This window comes from Natator depressus, chromosome 11, assembly GCF_965152275.1.
Source record: "Natator depressus isolate rNatDep1 chromosome 11, rNatDep2.hap1, whole genome shotgun sequence".
Classification (NCBI taxonomy): domain Eukaryota; kingdom Metazoa; phylum Chordata; order Testudines; family Cheloniidae; genus Natator; species Natator depressus.
In genome coordinates, this window is record NC_134244.1 from 27,044,395 (window position 1) to 27,064,064 (window position 19,670).

The 19,670-nt window shown below is 40.6% G+C and overlaps 1 protein-coding gene across 1 annotated transcript; it reads right to left on the reverse strand.

The window, feature by feature from the left end:
* Window positions 1–724: 724 nt before the first annotated feature.
* Window positions 725–19,110, reverse strand: RND3 (Rho family GTPase 3). The gene is made up of 5 exons (XM_074967328.1): window positions 18,754–19,110; window positions 18,326–18,413; window positions 7,481–7,590; window positions 5,630–5,764; window positions 725–2,728 (listed from the first exon to the last, which is right to left on the reverse strand). Exons 1-5 carry the CDS (start codon window positions 18,901–18,903, stop codon window positions 2,477–2,479), a joined length of 735 nt encoding a protein of 244 aa, XP_074823429.1. The 5' UTR covers window positions 18,904–19,110; the 3' UTR covers window positions 725–2,476.
* Between the last annotated feature and the right edge of the window lie 560 nt (window positions 19,111–19,670).

The following is a 19,670-nucleotide window of genomic DNA, read 5'->3' on the forward strand; positions in this document are numbered from 1 at the left end:
GCAGGCTCACAAGTTACAGCAGTCTAAGGCTATATCTACACTACAAAATATGATGGTATTCTGTTTTAAACTCAGGATATCAGCTCAAGTTAAAGCCAACAGAGAAACCTGGGGTTGAACTCCAGCTGGTAACCCGAATTAAAAGCAAGCTGCCATGTCTTCTTGGCTATTTTAATCCAAGTTAGCTAACGCAGGTAGCTAAGCTGAGTTAGGAACACAACTTTCTTTTTTATACTGTAGACAAACCTTGAATGTTTGGAAGCTTCTTTAACAGGCATTCAATTTTTGAAAGAACAAAAAGGAGACTATATTTCACTTATTTGCACCAGTTTACTCCCCTTCTACTCCCTGCTATCTCCCTGTAACTTTTTGGAAATGTGATTCAGACAAGTGACCCAATTTTAAATGGCAGCATACCAAAATGGCATAACTTAAATGAGAGGCAACAAGGATAGGTCACAATTTCATTCAGACTGCATAAAAACTCCAAGATGTACACAGCATACTATTCAGTACAGTAATGTCAGGAAAACAAACACAAATTACAGTGAACTGGCCACACAGGTCATTTACACTAAGACTTGGTTAGTTATTTATTTTTTATTCAAAGAAAAAAAGATATTTTAATAAATACTGCAGAAACATTAAACATACAAAGTGACTTCAACATTAAAAAAAAAGAGAAGTAATGAATGTCCTGTTTTAATAACAGTTATAACTTATTTTCTTTTTACAATACTTAAATACAGAAAGCACTTGCCAGCTATTTTGTAATACTGCCCTAAGCATATTGTTGCATCAGTCAAAAGCATATTACGGTGGTAAAATGTCTGGGTTTTTTTGTGAGAAATGACTGGAATGGTATTTTTTTTTTCTTTTTTGCAGAAACAAAGCAAAGTGCTGGTAGCACGTAGAACTGAGTGTTTTAATTACCATCATCCTCTATCCTGCCACAACTTAAAGCAAACACCACTTTAATCTTTCAAAAATGAAGCATTATCACTGGAAAAGAATGCTCGTTTTCAACAAGCTAGAGCAACACTGGTCAGAGCTTAGCGTATCCTTTTAAAAAGAAGCCATGACAGTAATTCGTCAGTAAACATCTGCAACCTATTTTAAAGGCTGATTGATTTATTTCATGTAACTATAGTAATCAGCAAGTGAAAGAGAAGTTGACTGAATCCGGTTCACTGAAGTAATGTTTAATGACCACTGTCTGGATATGCACATATTAGTCCTTTAGGATTAAAATAGTATCCAGTTTCCACTGGGGGCTCCTTAAGGTCCCATTTCCTTACAGCGCTCATTATAAGAAAATGAAATCTGTAATAAGAGACGGTCACCAAATACAGCCCTGTTAGAATGTATCATATACAAGATAACTTGGCTATGTTGGCTCATGTGTGTACTGTTATTTTTGTTTAAACATAGTTGCAAAAAACCGTACCACAGAATATCACTTCTCCATTACACAGCCATAGGGCCTGGGAAAAATTCAGCACCTCCACTCCTGAGGACTAGGAGCTGAGGATTCTCAGCACCTAAACAGGATTGGGCATTAAGGCTGTAAGAATTAGGTTTTAAACTGAGGATCATTTGTAATCATAACTGATAGCACCTTTCATCTGATTTTGCAATTCAACCTACAATGACATATCCATACAGTACATCATATCTTTACATAGAAGATGTAAAACGATAAAGTTTAAGAGCATTACTTTTTAAGTACAATCACAATGATGGACAGAAATAGTCAATGTTTTGAAAGTTCCGTGACAAGCAGGTAATTTTTTTCTACTTGATCTAATTGTTGTGCTAGGGCACTTAATACTGGGAAGTCTCAAAAGGTTATCATCATTATCATATTCCAATTTAGCTTGTGTAGCCATCTCAGGAAGGCATAATTTCCAAGCTTTTCATATACAATGTTTTCCTCCGGATGACCCATGGGTCTGGATATAATTTCCATTTTAATGATGAGCTACAAGGACATTAGATCATATCCTGCAGAAAAACTAACTGTAAGGTCATGGGGCTAGGGCCCCAATGATGAGGATGTGTTATTAACATCTTAATTTAATTTTAAAAAGGAACATTAAAATATTATTTTAATTAAATCAAAGTAGGTATCCAGAAACAGATCTTTAAGAAAAACAAACAAGCACTATCAAGGACATCTTCTTTCTCTGAGGTGCTACTTTTCCTCCTCTTCTCTAGCACATTCAAATATTTTCCTTTTTTGGCATTTCTTCCATGTAACATTTTTGACAGCCGTCTCATTCAGATCCATCTCTTCCCACTGCTTAGTCTACATGCTGAATCCCTAAATACAATCTCACACAAAAGGTGAAGAGTATCCTTTAAAGTATTGACTTAAGCCCACACATTATATACCACTTTGGCTGTGCACTTCATTGAATCTTCGCCTTTTCTGAAAGCATTGTCTCTTCCTTCTTCCTAAGGAAACCTAGATCCTTCACATCACTGTGCAGCTCTTCGCTTTGTCCTTTCGCAAATCTGTAGCAACTGTAGATAGTTCTGGCCTGCCAGGCATGTGTGAAATTCGCTTTGTTGCCCTCTGTGATTTGTTCCGCTTAACATTTTTGTTTGTTTTGTTTACACATGCCAATGTGGCAACATGAAAAATGTCTCTTACACTGTTTTCTGACTGTAAGGCTGAGCATTCAATGTAAGTGGCTGCTCCAATCTGTTTGGCCATATTTGCACCCTGAGGGGGGGAAAAAGAAAAAGGAACCGCAATCAATAGGGAGGTTTTGTACAAAGCCAAAGTAAACCATACGGTTATTCTTCAGTTCTGTTTGCATACATATTATTGTGTAAAAACCAAATCTAAGACAGCAAAGTGACTCACAGCAACTCATTGGGTTTTTTGCAAAATACAGATAGGGATATGCACTCAAAACGTATTGTACAAATATCTAAGAATTGTTTCCTGTGAGGAAATACTCATAATTTGAAAGCTGTACATAAGGACAATGGCCTGTCTATCCCTGAAAAAGATTTTTTTCCTATTCAGAAAATTTGAGCTTTTTCGTTTGGGAGACTTTTGTATTCATCCTGAAAGGTACTGGGCTGACTGCCTGAAAAATCAAATCCTTAACTCTGCACAGAAAAGGTATCTGTTGTGCAGCAGCTCCTCCTTACAGCCCTGTCAAATGATACCCACCTGCATCACCGGCGTGGGGGAACTTGATGGGGCCAGCAGTGAAAGGGAGGAAGACACTAACCAAGGGCCAAGATGTATCACCTCCCCCTTGGAATCTCTAGAACCCATTGGTCAGCTGAAGAGAGGGATGCTGATTGGCCAGCATTCCCCTGCTCCAAGGATTTAAGCCGGTGCAGGGGCCACTTGGAGCCTCTCTTGGCTCTCTTCCAGCAGTGAGTTAAGTAGGGGACATGCTTAGTACCAAACTGAGGTACTGGGGTGGAATTGTTTATTTGTGACAACTTGCAGCCAGTTCCAGTGTGGTGAAGAGAATAAAATGAACGGTTCCTAGAGGTAAAAGGCCTGGGAATTTGATGGTAGGCCTTAGGATCATGTGATAGGGTGAGACCATGTGTCACTCATGGGCTGAGGTCCCCACCCTGCTGCACCCTCTGTTTCCCTCGCAGTGGGGAGGGTGCTAGGACTCAGAGAACCGAGTCCTGGGTGGTAGGCTGAGAAGAGCCTACCCTGCATTTTATGGTAAGGAGTCCTGTAACCCCTGCACCAGAACCAATTACATGTCTGGCATAGGAGAGTATGAGCCACGGGAGAGTAGCACACCTTCCCTGTATGTTGCGCCTGCCACTTAATTCCAGGCATGTGTCTGTTCTCATTTTTCCTCTGTGTCCACATCAATGTGCCTCTATCCTGGAGAGGTCACCTCTAAACTGGAGAAAGCCACTCAGTCTCTAATCTCTCCTCTAAAACTGCCAACTTAAAGTCATTTGAGGTGGTAGCAGCTTTTGTGATGTGCACACACAATGTTCCACTAGCAAACTGGCCCCCACTCCCAACCCTTTCAGGTAACCTATCACACAATGATCAGATGGTATCAACATTTGGTCTCTGTCAATGTAGGCTGGATTCAAATCAATGAACTAGAGAGGAAAGCCCGCATATTCCATTACCAAACACGCTGTGCTTAACCATCATTTGAACAAGCTGACACTATTCCATTATAATGCTTTATTTATAGTCTTTTGTAAGTCCTCAGTTACTGAGCAACAGGCACGCAGTTTCGTCATGTAAATGGCTATACAATCAGAGGCAGTGTGGCTGAAGAACGCACCACACTCTACAATAAATTCTCTTTCAGCAATGTATTAAAAGATCTGTCAACAGGGAAAACACCCTCAGCAAAGAGAATTAAAATTTAGTTCAGAATAATAATGATAAACTACATGGATCATACAAGTGTTTCCTAATACCCCATGTACAACTGTGTTGCATACCCCAGTTATACTGTAACAAATACATGACAGCTCTACTTGACTGTCTGGGTTCTTAGATTCACGCTGCTGATCTCAGTTCTGATATTGCATCCTCAGGACACACTTTGGAGTCCAAGCATGTTGGAAGGGCAGAACTTTGGCATCAAGAATGCATATGCACCACACAGATGAGAAAAGAATCTTGGCCAAAATTTGCAACAGACTGTTTCTCTGATCATTTTAAACACAGAATGTTCTAAATAAAGAAAAACCGAGTATTTCTGTTGTGATAATTGAACAGTTTCTGCCACACTTTTGTTTTACATTTTAAAGTTTGTTAAACGTCAACGCACTTTTAAAATTCATAAAGCAAAGAAAATGTGTTGGAGTGGTGAGATGAGGAAAATTCCAGGTGCTTTTGTATATCACAGCACCTTGGTGCCCTGTTATAGGTTTGCTACACTGACAGTACAGTATTGGGTGCAAAATGCGCCACCATTTCACTATATATGGAACAATTTACTTTTAAGGACTTAAACCTACCACTAAATCTGCCCTAATGTTGGGGTTCACCAAAACTCAGCTTTGCATATACAACAGACATTAGCAAAGTTAGCATCAGAGACACCTTGATTCCTAATTTGGGCACTCAAATTTAAAGATCAGGTTGATGCCCTGATTGCACTGTGCTGCTTGTAGTTAACTGTCTTTTTCCACGTGAGCGGCAATGCACACGAGAGGTGTGTGAACTCTAAAGCACGACATGTTGCACATTAAGTGGCCTGTGTAGACCCTGCTGGTCTAGACTAAAAGTTACCTAGTATGTGTTAACAGAGTGCTGCGTCAGGCTGCCTAGAGACTCAGCAAAATGACATTAGTTTACATTCAGTTCACTTTTTAAAGGTTCTCTCTGCAACCCTTAGAGCTAGAAACATATTTATGTGAGAGCTTATACTTCTGGGACACAAGTCCGCAGGAACATGTGAATTCTGCAGGCACAGAATACACAGCCTCTGGTGTTTTCAGACTCACCTATGGAGATCAGTAGGTAACAACATCTAACTATTTTAGTGTAAATAAGCTCAGTGCAGAAGGAGGGCAGTTTCTCTTAAAAGTGAATGCAATGTTACTGAACTGCCTATTTCCCACCACCACCAAGTAACAAGTGGAAAGAATGAGATATGACACATACCTGATCATATGATACTGGTGTCTGCCTGTGATTGGAAAGCTCCACTAATGTGCTCACATCTGTGCGCAGATCAGACTTGCAACCCACCAGAAGCATTTTGGTGTTAGGACAAAATTCCTGAATTTCACCTTTCCACTGTAAAATATTATTTTGTTACTATAGTAATGCAATACATTATTTAGATTAATTAAAGCATGCTAGTGAAAAGAGGCAATGGAAACAGGATTAGAGTTTGGTAACACTCACAGGAAGCATTTTTTACACAAATACATTACATTGGTACTTGTTTAATTTGTAACCATGCTACAAGTTGACTTGGAGGATTTAAGAGCATATGAACTAGCAGCTTCCAAGTTAGGGCAGATCTTGCAACCCCTACCCACCCACTAGTCCTGCTGACTTCAATTGAAATGTCCATTTACGTAAGGATTGTCAGAGTCATGCCCTGATCCCGCCTAAAATCTAAACAATATACAATCTCATTCTCTCATCCTATGATTCACTGGTTTTAATCACATTGCAGTAGAAATAGCAAAGGGTGTTGCCGTTAGCTAGTTCAAACAGTTCCTCAAATGACGAATTACAAGCAGGTCTCAGACAAATATAAAACATATTAAAGATAATCATATATATTGGCTCATGGCTTCATTTGAGTGCTGTAAAAATGTGTTTAATCTGTGGAGAATCAATTTGTACTGATCAAATAATATGCTTAATCCTGAATACACAATAGTGTACTGTATATCTTGTGAAAATACTGTACGTGAACATGGACATAAACTCATAATGGTGTTTTTTCAAGTCCCTTCAGCCTAAATCTGACAAATCTTAGAATCATTAACATTTGATGGGGAACATTTTAATTTTTACATGTATATTGGAAAAAAAAAAAATCTACCACACTTTTGTGAACCAATGAAAACACAGTACCCACTGTTTATTCAGAATCTAAAATATTGTGTGTTCAGTATATGAAGAACCAGACAGGAAGACACGTTAACAAAAAAACCCAACCTGTTCGCACACTTTTGTTGACATTGTCAGTGATGGTGATGCTCAGACAAGAAAATGTTATATTACTTTCAAATCCAATCAAATAAAGGAGGAAAAACAAAAATGGCCCAACTCCTAATCTCCATGGAAAAAACTGTATTAGCGGACAAGGTAGTCAGTAAACTCTGAAGTTAACATTGCAGAATTTTTGATTCATGCTGCACCAAGAAAGGGGAGAGGTCTGAGAAGTCACAAAGGAGCAGGTGCCTGGCCTTCAAACATAGCTGAGCTTTAGTTTTGCTGAGAAATCATGCACTAATCCTGCAGACCATGGAGCATCTGAAAGCAAGGCCTTCCACATTGCTTTGAGTCCCCTTCCTTGGGAGTCATGTTGTCACTGGCTCTTCCACTGACTGCATATCACCACCCCTATAACGTGGAGTAAAGGCTATGGTGGAGGTCTTAATGTTGGGCAGACCAGTATTAACTGTGCCAGTGCAAATTGCTATAGAGTCTTTAATCCCCTTTGCTAGAGGAGCATGCCTTGAAGGGCAGCTTCTTCATGGCTCCACTCCTTCTTTTCACATTATGTGCCACTAAAATACTTGCAAAGGGCTTTTGGGAGTGAATATTCTATTTAATTCCACTCTCCTAATGCCTCTGCTTTGAGTATTTTTCAGTCTTCTCAAATGATGGACTAAAATTCTAGCTCCGCAAAGTGCAGTTATGGGGTTATTTTAGTGAAACAATCAAATGCTGAAGATTATACGATTGGAAATAGTGCCACATTACAGAGTTTTAAAAATAGATTAGATTTATAAATAGTTTTGAATTAAAAAAATATTCTCATACACTTGCCTTTTTTAGCACACTGTCAAGGGTTTCTGGCCGACTGATGTCAAAACAAATCAAGACAGCATCGGAATCTGGATAGGAAAGCGGGCGGACATTGTCATAATAAGGAGACCCTGTCCAGAAAAAAGAAATGATTTTATTGCTTAATATTCCTTTTTCTTCTGCAGTCATGCAAACTTATTCAGAAGGTTTACAGTAAAGCTCTTGAATGGCATGTCACTATCCTTTTTCCAAAACATACTACATTTCCAAGGTTATTTTTGGTGCTTACTTCTCCATGCTCCAATTCCTTCTTAGGCCTAGCCCTAAATAAGGGTGATTTCTTCCTTAGATAGTTAATCAGGTTAGTAACCCAGTGATTAAACTTCCTTTGCAAGCTTGAAAGCAGCTGTGACACTCCCTAACAGCCCAAAGAGTGAAATCAGATATGGGATAGAACATGGAGCTGGTGACAGGCATGTCTCGAAAAGTGAGACCTTTGGTTTGGGTATGACCCCACCAAAGGCTTGTGTGACCTAATGGGCCTTTTGTGTATCTTTCTTTTATGACTCTATAGAAAATCAGAAAGTGTGGGAGCCATTACCCATTGCTGGACTGGGTGACCTGGTCTTTTCCATCTCTTACACCAATTATTCTAAAAGTTTGGATGTCTCTCCACTGTTTATCACAACTGACAATCCCTGGAGCTGGCAAAAATCAGCTGGTATTGTCAAGAAAGAAGGCTCTTTCTACACACACTTTGTACTCTACTTCTGGCCCCCTCCAGAAGCTGGACTAAACTTTCTCTAAAGCAGTATAGTCAATGAGTCTTGGGTGAATGCTGGGAGATCTTAATGTTTTTCAGAAGCCTAGTTGGAAGGAATCCCCTTATGTTAGCACATAGGCCTCTCAGAGGCAGCAGGATGGCCCACCATTGCATATTTTAAAGGTGTCTTCAAATGGTCAAGGCTAGAATAAAATGGTGTTTGCTCAAAGAAGGAAAGCCTTAGGATACTGTACAGAAGTTACTCCAGTAAACGTATGTGGTATAAACATAGGCCCAACCCTGCAAAGACTTATACATGGGGTTAGCTTTACACACTGTGAGTAGCACCATTGGTTTCACTGAGATTACTCAGTGTGTAAAGTTAAGCATGAACATAAATCTCTGTAGGAATGTGGCCATAATAGGTATTGACTAAAGGACTCAGATAGGTGATTATGGGCCAAATTCTCTGCTAGTGTAAATAGGTGCATATCCATTAACTTCAAAGGAGTTTCATCTATCTTCATTAGCAGAGAATTTGACCTGAGACCTGTAAAAATTCCATTTATTAGGGCTCTGATTCAGCAGGGTTCTTATGCACATGAGTAGTCCCATGGACTGAATTGGGGGCTTGATTTAAGAAAGGTATACCTATAGCTTAAGAAAACCTATGACACAAAACAAATAATTAAGTTTCTGTATTTCTCTATTCCATGGGCCTAAAAAGATGGCATATCACATTTTTATGATACAATAGTGTAACATTTTTTTTAAATGTGTTGTATGATTCATCAGCTAATTAGATCCCTTATTTTCTTCAAACTATCCACAGCTAATTGACTGTAAGTTATCATGATTAACCAGAAGAGAAAAATTCTGTAAGTTTCTCCCTGAAAGACAAACAGTTCATGCTGTTACACAAGGAAGTAAGAGAAACAGTGAGCGCACATCACAGTGCACTCCAGCTGGACAGCTTATGCCAGAAGGGAACTGCAAGAATTCCAGGAATTTTGTTTTTGAAATTAGGAGCAACATATGGGCAATGAAGCATTACTCAAGTTGGTAGAAGGTAGTTTGACAAAACTGGGCTTCCCCTCTAAAAATTCCCCCACAAGAATTGTAAACAATGTCAATCCCACAATGAATGAATGAATATTCATAGCTTCAGAATGTTGCTCTTCAAAAAAAAAAAAAAAAAAAAAAAAACTTTTAGCACTCTTCAACATTAAACAAAACACTAGAGGAAAAATATCAGATATAGTAGGCCTGACAAAGTAAACATTCAAAATACTGGGCCACGTCCTGCTCTCAATTATACCAATATAAATCTGGAAAAATTACATTGGCTTCAGCTGAATTGCTGTATTTACTCTGGTGTAAAGGAGAGCTCAATTTGACCTCTTTCTGGAATGCACAAGGCCAATATTTTGCCTCTAGATTTCTGTGTCCTACAAAATAGCTTCAATAGTTGCTTATTTAACCCCCTTTGCGTAATGTTTTGATATCAGTGGGCTCTCAATCACACGGACACTGAGTTCTATATCTATTATTCCATCAGAAGACCTGACACGGTATGTACGGGACTAGTACTTCACCTTAGCTGGCCTTTCAAAAAGGAAAAATCCAGAGTAAATCATATGGATAAATATCCCAAAGAAGGAAACAATCATATGCTTCCCCTCCCCCCCCCCCCCCAAATGAAGAGCAAATGCTTTTAGCTTTCTACATAAGACATATTAGGACTAATTCATGCATGGCGAAACTCAATTGAAATTAAAGGGAAGAGTTCACGCCAATGTACGTATTATGCTTATTGATACACATGAAAATACATTCTTTTCTTACAAATCCTGTTCTGTTGTGAAGGGGTATTGCGATGGGGGCATCTTCCCCACCAATACCTGTTCCTGCTGTTAAATCTGCCAGCACTCCAGAGCCTCAAGGGAATGATCGGCCAGATAGGTTGCATGGCCGTGCTCGCAGTCCTTGGCAGATATTCTGGGGTACGTCACGGATGCTAACAGGAGACCTATACTGTTTTGTAGATCACAAACTCCACCCCCAGCTATCCTGCTCTGTGCTCACTAGTTAGTTGTGTGAACCACTTCATGGCTCCCACCTTTCCTCCCCCTCAGCATGGCTCAGACAAGTAAGAGCAGGATTAGCCCTTTGTCTTTAAGATCATTAATATTTGGAACGATAAAAGTTGCCAGCTACAGAGAAATCTTAAAGAGCCTCACCCAGAAACTAATTTCTTAGACACATACCTAACTGCTCAGTCACTGCTCCTCAACGATACAACATATACCATATATGTGCACAAATATGCATTTATGCATACACAAAGGCATCCACTTACTAAATTCAGCTTTGTGATTCCACTCACCATACCAACTCCAGATGTTGGTTTTTTTATGTTGTTTCCTTTTGAGTCTCTCATGTTAAAATGCTGAACACTAAGATAGTTAAGTATGATCTGTCAGTTTGGTTGTAAACTAGATATACGGGACACATTCTTTTCTCTGAGGGAGTGTGCGGTAGAACTAATAGGAATATTTTAAAGTACTGACCATGTGGAATGCTTCAACAGAAGAAATATATTTACTGGTTTCATTCAGCAGCAATCACCAAATCTTTGTGATTACACAAATAAAAAACCTAACTGCATGACTCAATTCAATGTAATATTTCATCATTTATTCCACATAAAATTCTCAGGACCTAAAAAATCTTAGGAATGTGAATCCAGTCTACACAGACCTTCTGAATGCAGTTCAATAACACTCTGTTCCATCTTTTTCTCAAGTTAGTGTACCAATCTGAAACCATGCCAAGACCAGAGAAGAGGAGGAGACTTCACAAACAGAGCTGCCATACTCCAGTCAAAACTCTACATTTTTATTTTGTTGGTGACAATCACGACCACATTTTTGTCAGGGCTAACTTCAACCATTTTACAGTTTATCCGAAACCTGGTGGACAGAGTAACGTTCCTGTTATTCTGTGGCAGAGACTGGTCCCAACAGAATTTTTTATTTCTTAGTTCTATCTGGCAAATTACATAAATAGCGGAAGCCTGAATCGGCTAAATATTTTAATAACTGCCTATTTAAGATCTTATGTTTCATATAGAGTTAACTGAGCAAAACTCACATTCATTATCATTTTAAAAATTCATTTAGGCCTTGATCCAGAAAAGCACCAACGCACATGATTAAAATTAAGCAAGTGAGTACTTTCAATGACTTCAACAGAATTATTCATGTGCTTAAGTGCTTTGCTGGAGCAGGGTACTAGCAATAGTGTAAGATGCCAGATAACTTTTACTGGCAACTGCAATCCTCTGTTTATCCACAGAGCACACAAAGCTCTTCGCCACTATGCCTACACAATGTGGCTTAACCCGAACTACTTAGGAGGGACCAACTCTACGTAGTTCATTGTTCTTGCTCAATGCAAGTGTTGGCTGCTCTACTGAGACTGTCCATAGGATGTCATTTCATGTTGTATGGAATACATGACACTGGTACAGTAGCATTATTCCATTTCTTACGGACCAGAAAACAGCCATCAGATGTTAACAATTTGTGGCCATTTTTTTTGATTGGTCAAATAACCAGTGACCCACAGGTGAAAGATTGCATTATTCCGTATCAACTGCCTGAACTGTCTAGTTACTAACTTCGTGTTAAAAATGACAAAAAAAAACTGTGATGGTAACTAAGAACTACACACTTCATTGAATCTCTCTTGCTGGCATCCTTCTTTTAATGCTTCAGTGAACAATTTTGGGGAAATTAAGGCCATTTTATTTATTATGTGGCAGAATTCAATGATTTATCATCTCCAAATGCAAAAAGTACTACAAGCATTCACAGTAATTTAGTGTATTTATGGATTTAGCAATCTTTCACCCTAAACAAAAAATATTCTTTAATTACTGGTCTTTTCCCTGACAACTTATAAATCTTCTCCATTTCCCATTTATCGACAGTACTCTTTTTTAAAAAAAATGAACAAATTATGTGGAAATCATGTGTTTTTTCAACTATTACTAAAGAGTATAGGCCCAAACTTGAACAACTAGTAAGTGATCTGAAAGACAAAGATTTCAAACCCTGAAATACCCCCATGGTGCTTTCTGCTTTTGTCGGTTCTTTAGAGCTGCAACATATAAGAATTGCATTTAATAATTTATATATTTTGCAAAACGGTTCAGTGGAAAGATCTTCGTAATTAATGCTACATTTCTACACAGACACTGAGCACATGCAAATCACAGTAAAGCTAATTTGTTTGAAGCTCTAAGGCCCTTCTGGATTTAATTATATGCTAATCCCCAGCACTGCAGTACTATTTCTGGTTCTGTAGAGAATTATTTTATTAGAGTATTCGGCACAGAGTCCACATTTCAACCTTCATACGTATGCTACAGAAATGACCTACAGTCTATAGTTAGACAGAGGGAGAGAGAGAGAAAGACAGACATATATTTAAAGCCCCAAATGTTCTTACTGCTTCACAGCTTTTTGCTGTACAAATAAGAAATGTGAATTTAAAAAAGTAATTTTAATGTAAGAAGGCAAAAACTTGCTAACAGGATATATTTAAAGTTTGACGTCTGAACGATAGACTGAAAGAAGTCTGACGTGTAGATACCCATCGAAGTTTCCATGAGATAACATTGTTTGAAGGTTCTTCAGGCACCAAATGGAATATTCCTCTGAAATATTCTGCTTAACAAAATGAACATATTATACCCTAACTGGCTAGAGACTATCATACAATATCACTACAGAGTGAAATAATTTCTAATGAAATGATATTGCAACCAGATAGCACTAATTTGAAAAAAAGGCTTAGTGGTTCTATACCAGTTAAATCTCATTTTGACAGGCATTTTCCTTTATGTTAGGAGAAATTTTAATCCTTGTAAAGACTTACAGGTTTAGACAGCACTAGAAAATATTTTAGATAATCTTTCTTCCTACCCTGTCCACATTTTTAAACATATAATGTCCTAACCCCATATTTAGAGACTTTGATGATGGAAATTCATTAAAAACTTTCCAAATAAATTTACTCTTGGCTTTAAAATGTCTCCAACCATCCAGCATGTGGTGCCAGGTGTTTTGTAGTTGTGGTCCTAGACCGTACAGTATATATTGGGAAGTTTTATATGTAGCCAACATCAGTGCTAACATTGGGGTCTGATACCACCCTGAGGCAGGATTGTGAGATTCTGCTTTATACATGCCTGGAGGTTTGCTATTCACCTCAATGGGAGCAGAATTAGGCCTTGAAATGGCAATATCTGTCTCCTGAAGAACTCAATGGCAAGACTTCCATCAACGTCAATTAATTGGAGGTATTAATCAGTTAGCCTGGAATCTTGATGCAAGCTGTCTGTAGTTTAAAGAAAACACACAAGACAGTTTAACACAATTAAAAATTCATACTGGAAACTGATAAAGTCATCTTGAAATGTCTTGGGTATATTGCCGTCAAAGTCAACTAAATGGCATCTTTTTTATGTAAAATATATAAATGTATTCCAAGTGGCATCATTAAATGTGAGTTATTGTCTCAGTGTGTTGTAATGTGATTTTCTAATACACTGAATGCCAGATGTTTTCTTAATATATAAACCTAAAATCAATAATAATTTGCAAAAATATACCAGTGCTATAAAATAATTTTCATAGCTTGAATTTCACTGTGGGCCCAGTCCTGCCACCACTGAATTTAATGGGAGTTCAGGCCTATACTCTAATTCAACAGATAAAACAGGACAAAGATTTGTAAAATAATACCAAATCAACAAGAACTTGAGATAAGACAAAAATGTTAATTTATCTTTTGAAAGTCTTCTTGTCTGGTGTGATTTTTGTATTGAGTGGCCCAGGTTTGTGGTAGTATTTATTCTAACAATCAATGGGAGCTGGCTGTTTTCAGAATGTGACTTTTTTACCTGTAACCCCCAAACCACTAAATCAATCATTCTGCAATGCTTTATACAAAACGAAGTATTCGTTTTATCTTTCAGCTTTACCACTCCGACAATTTTAGTTTTAAATTGCAAGCATATTGACCCTGTGATCCTGCACATTTGAACTCAAGCAAATATTAGGTCCCTGATCAGGACCCAAATAGTGTATTGCGTAGGAGTTCTTAAGCATTTTCAGGTATATCTTCCTGTAAGACTACTTCTTCCCTTTTTAAAATACTGCAAAATGTATTTTTCATTACATGAATATGTCGGATCTATTTTTTCACACTGATTTCAAACCTTTGTAGGTCAAAGGAGTTGACCTGTGAAGAATGGGCTACTTTTTAATGAATAAAAATAAAGATTATGTTTCAATACAAATCTGCTCACTGGTGATTTTCTATGACTTTAAAAAGCTACTGTGTAGAGTTTATTTGTGCAACGAATGGTTATCTTATGCTGTGGAGGAGCAATGAAAACTCAAACCTGTTTTATTACACTCTAAAAGTCTGTAACCCTTACTTGTTTGTATTGTTAGCCATCTTGCTTTTTGAAAATACTATTGAGTATGGGCTGTGAAACTACTTGCTTTCCCAGGCAATAGTGCAGCAAAAAATCAGAGATCACACCTAGCCAATCAGAATAAAGACAATTATCTTAAATCAAAAAATTACCAATATTAAAAAACCCTCTATATGAATTTAATTTCCAGTATCAGGATCATCCTGCCATTTTGGAGGAGGAGCTGCCTTCATCAGGCCCAGCTCCAACACAGGCCATCTACATAAACTATGAACCTGCCTAGGGATCAGACCAAGTACAAATATTTGAGAAAGGAGTTGTATGCCCTATTCAGTTTCCTCAACCCAGATTCACTGGTCTAATGCTGTGGTTCCCTATCACAGATACTCAAACCTCTGCTGACACTTTGGACTTTTGTGATTGTCATTCCCAGCTTCCCCTCCTTTGCCTTAATATGTCAGCTCTAACTAGCTCCTTTCACTTCTTGGTGCTGTAATTTGCAATGGATCTTGGGCTGTTCTCAGTTCCAGTCTCTCCCATGGCACTTAAGAGGCCATGGCAAATTAGGGTGGGCACAGGTGAATAGGAGGTTTGGGAGAGGTCTGTACAGCTGAGATCTTCATCTGATAAACTGATACAGCAGGCCCTAAAATGTTGGGAAGTTACTGATCTAAAGTAAGATCTAACTACTTGGCTGGTAGTTAGAGAATGCAAGGTCCCTCAGATAGACATCAGCATACAGAGAAGCTGAACCCCTGGGAAACTGTTAGCATGCCAGTTAACATTTGAAATAGAATCCATCACAAAGCATTTGAGTCAGTGTTTCTGAAACAGGAGTGGGAAACACAGTTGGAAGGGGGAAACAATCAAACCTAAATACTGCTTTTCTGGTGTCCATATTTAAAACTGAGAGGAGGAATTATATTCTCTCTACCACCGCTTGATGACTGGCTAGGGCTTATCTCCAACATCCTGCTTGTTAACATTGGGTCTAACACCTCCCAGAGCCAGGGAAATAGACAAGCACTATGTTTTGTCAAAAGTTGGTACACAAAGGAACCCACTAAAAAAATCATATAGGAGCATCAGCTGACTTCATCTAACATTACCACATGCGTACACATATCTTATCTTTTACTCCCCTAGTGTCCTGTAAGGGGAACAGGGGTTACCAAGACAGGATGATGGTCCGGGAGCACAGATGCTAGCGTCCAGGACTCTTAAGATAGCCCTTCCAGTCATGTCAAACTATATCCTGTGTTACTTGTCATGCTCATTCTCCTTCCATTACAACATAGACAGGATCTTCTCATTAATGGAGCTTTTTATCCCCCCTCCCTTTTCTTGCATAATGTAAATGGCTGGGAGAATCCCTCTGTAGAAAAAGAGAATTAGAAGCAGATGCAGCTGTCTGCCACATACAGCTGCCATTCACATCTGGAGGCAAACACTCCATTGATGTGAACAGCAATAATGTGCTCCTTAGGGTCGGTCACCAAGGCAGTAGGGGATGTTTAGTTCCTGTCTTACAGTAGATTCTATCAAGAATCCCACAAAGGCTGCTGCTTTGCAGTTGAATGCTGGATTGTAAGAAAATGATTTATCTTTCCCTGAACTCCCTTCCCGATTTTAGCCTCATGTACAACACAAACAGCCACTTGGTTTGGCACTTGATGCTCTCATGCAAAGTCTAGCCTGAGTCCTAAAATTATTGCAAAGCCAGAAAAGGACTTGTCTATGTTGTTTTTCATCTGGTTCTGTTAAAGCCGCACAGGGCAGTACTCCTGACAGAGGACTTGCTTCCCAGGCTATACAATGGGAAGATCAATTTAATTCAGTTTCCTTGGATTCTGCTGCCCGGTGTGCTGCTCTGTTTCCTGCTCAAGACTCATGTTCCCCTCCACTCACAAGGTGGTCTGTCCGTTTACCACATTCCACTGTCTCTGTACCACTGGGTGCTGGTTGCCAACTCCCACATTCACTTGTCTTTCCCGCCTTTGGTCGCTCTCTACCACTCCGTTATCTTCCTCTCACTGAGTGATCCCTTTCTGCATTTCTACCCAATCCCTTTGTTACCCTGCTCTGGAGTTCAGTGCCCTCCCATTCCACCTGCCACCCTCAAAAGATTCTTCCGCCACTCCCCCTACAAAAAACTACCTCCTGCCTCCCCTTCTCAGCCATCTGCCCCTCCTGTCAGAGCTCTGTCTCCCCAGTGCCTGATTTCCACCTTTCCTTCCCTTTCCAGCCCAGTGGTTCTGATTTCTCCCAGGTCAGTTCCCGATATGCTCTCTGGTTCCCTCTGGTGGCATACCCAGTCATGTACCCTCTTTTCACCTCCGCCCTTTGGTCCATTCCCATGTTTTCTGTTTCCCTGAGGAGGCGTGTTACCCCAATGCTCTCTGGCCTATCAGGAAGCCTTTCCTATATCATGTATTCTGTTGTCTCTAGGAGGTTTGTCCTTTCCACACTTCCTGTCCCCCCACAAGTCTGTGTCCCCCAAAAGCTCTGTTTAGCTCCCTTCCCACCCCCCCGCAACCGCTGTTGAGGCCACTCTGATTCCTGTGGTCTCATCTTGTGACTCAGGTCAGGGATCCACAGACTCACGGCCCTGCTCACAACACACCCTGCAGTAGAAGAGGAGGAAAAGCGGTGCAGTCGAGCTGTGGGAAGGGCTTCCTCTCTCTGCAGGCTGCAGAACTGGATTGTGGTGGAGGAGCAAGAATGGACTAGGTGCTAAGCCATTTGTGCCTGTTAGGGTAGTGGGGAAATTAAACAAAAATTTGAAAGAGGGGCCATACACTGTTGTCCCCCACCTCCCAAGCTAAAAGTTGGGGAAGGGTTTAGGATGGGTCTCTTTATACCCCTATAGTTACACACATGGCTGTACTTCCTTCCCTTCAGGCATCAGGAGTACCACAGAGTTCCAGCTCTCAGGTTACTTCTTCACCCCATAGCCCCCTGATGGCTTTAGAACCCAACCCTGCACACGGTTACACACTAGGAAACTTTACCCAAGTAGTCCCATTGAAGTCAGACACCCCTTGCCCGAGTTACAGCTATTTGTGTGCAGTTTTGGGCCCACAGTTGGGGGGGGGGGGGAGGAGGAATAAAGAACAGTTCAGCAAAACACCCCAAACCCACTCAGATATCGGCATAACTATTAAACTTGCTGTTTTTGTATAATCACGTTTTACGCAAGGAGAACCCCTGCTGGCTTTCACAGCAGTGATGACAAATATTAAAATGAAAGGCTCATAATATGCAATAATAATCTCCCATCTGCTGGGCTAATTACTACAAGAACTTTTGGTGGGGGGGGGGGAAGCGAAAGAGGCTAAACACAACTGAGGCAAATTAAAACAATGCCTTCTCCGGTTACCGGTGACTATTAAACTAGAAAGCAGTTGAAATTCCTGCTTGAAAGAAGGAATTATTCAGTAAAAGCTCAATGGGTATTTGTGTCACACAGGAGCAAATATTTAGATTTAGCAACACTTGTTAATATTTATTATTAAAAGACTGATCTGAGTCACAAGTATGACATGAATGCAAAAATAATCACGAGGCATCTGCTATGATGCAGGTCACTTACCAGAGGTGTCCCACAGACTCAGCTCTATTCTTTGTGTGTCAATTTCAAAACTGGCCGTGTAATTTTCAAATACTGTAGGGACATAATTCTGAATAAAAAGAGAGAAACAAGGACAACGTTATTGTCTTTAAAATCCACAGACACACCAGTAAGCCCGTCTGACATCGTTCATTGCATTTGAGAACCAGTTGTAGAAACAGACAGCTGGGTTCAGAAACGCACTTTCTCCCACATGTAATCATTTCCCTTCTGCACTGCAGAGTAAGTTAGTGAAATCACAGTGGCTGGCTTACAAGCAAAGGTACGTCTGCACGATTGTAAAAGACTTTGCCCGGGAGAGAAACACCCGTGGAGGTTAAATATAGATGCTGTACGGGCTTTGCTCCATCTCGGGACCAGGAGACAGAGCGTGAGCGGGTTAGACATACCTCTGGGAAGCAGTCCTTAGCAAAGACATGGAGAAGAGCTGTTTTCCCACACTGGCTATCACCAACCACCACAATTTTACACTTCACGTTCTGGTTAGGATCCATGATAGATTTGCTGGATAATTTCTGGCTCGCTCTTCTCTCCTTCATTGATGTTGCCTTATTTTCTCTTGCAGCAAAAAATAGCGAGTTTGCCCAAAAGAAACAAAGCCACCGAAACACCCGGCTAAGTCCGAGCCTGGCGCTCCGTGCGCCCCCGCAAGATGATCCCCGCCGCACAGCCCGCCTCCCAGGTCCAGTTCCGAGCCGACTGCTTTGTCTCACTCCTCCGTAGCCGGCTTTATACGGCCCGTCTTCCAATCCGGTCCTCTCTCAACGAGAGCGAAACTGATCCGCCTCTTCCCCTTTTATGGAGCCCAGAGAGCTTGTGAGCGCGGGCCGCCTCCGTCGCCTGTAAACCACACGCCCTCTAGGGGAGCAGCGCCGCGGCGCACCGCCGGGCCACGCCGCTGGGCCCGGGCCGGGAGAACTGGAAGCCCCGAGAAGGCTTTGCCCGGACAAGTCCGTGCATGCAGGGCAGAACTCGCCCGGGAGCCCGGATCTCGGGAGAAGCCCTTTCCAGTACACCGTGTATGGGACTTATGGGGTCACTCAGGGCGGCGGCATCCGCTGCCCGGACTCACAGGGAAATGCCCCCAGCTGAATGAGATGATGGGGTCCCTTTCCTTCGCTGCCCCCCACTTTTTATCTCCGCTCCTTAGCCCCCAGCGGGCTGGCCTCCCTCCTGCACTTCGTGCCGTGGTTCCCACAGTCTCTTTATCTGCCTTTTCTGCTGCCTTGCCAGCAGCGTCCCACGGTCCGCCAAGCGAAGCGCCAATGCTCTGCCCCCCGCGATCCTTCCTGTAGCGCTCCCTAAC

Excerpts from the sequence above, each read along its gene's own strand:
- RND3 (XM_074967328.1), bottom strand. The coding sequence starts at position 18,903 with ATGAAGGAGAGAAGAGCGAGCCAGAAATTATCCAGCAAATCTATCATG. Across the intron at positions 18,414-18,753 it reads CTAAGGACTGCTTCCCAGAG|AATTATGTCCCTACAGTATT; the intron begins GTATGTCTAACC and ends CTTTTTATTCAG. Across the intron at positions 5,765-7,480 it reads TTGACAGTGTGCTAAAAAAG|TGGAAAGGTGAAATTCAGGA; the intron begins GCAAGTGTATGA and ends AATATTTTACAG.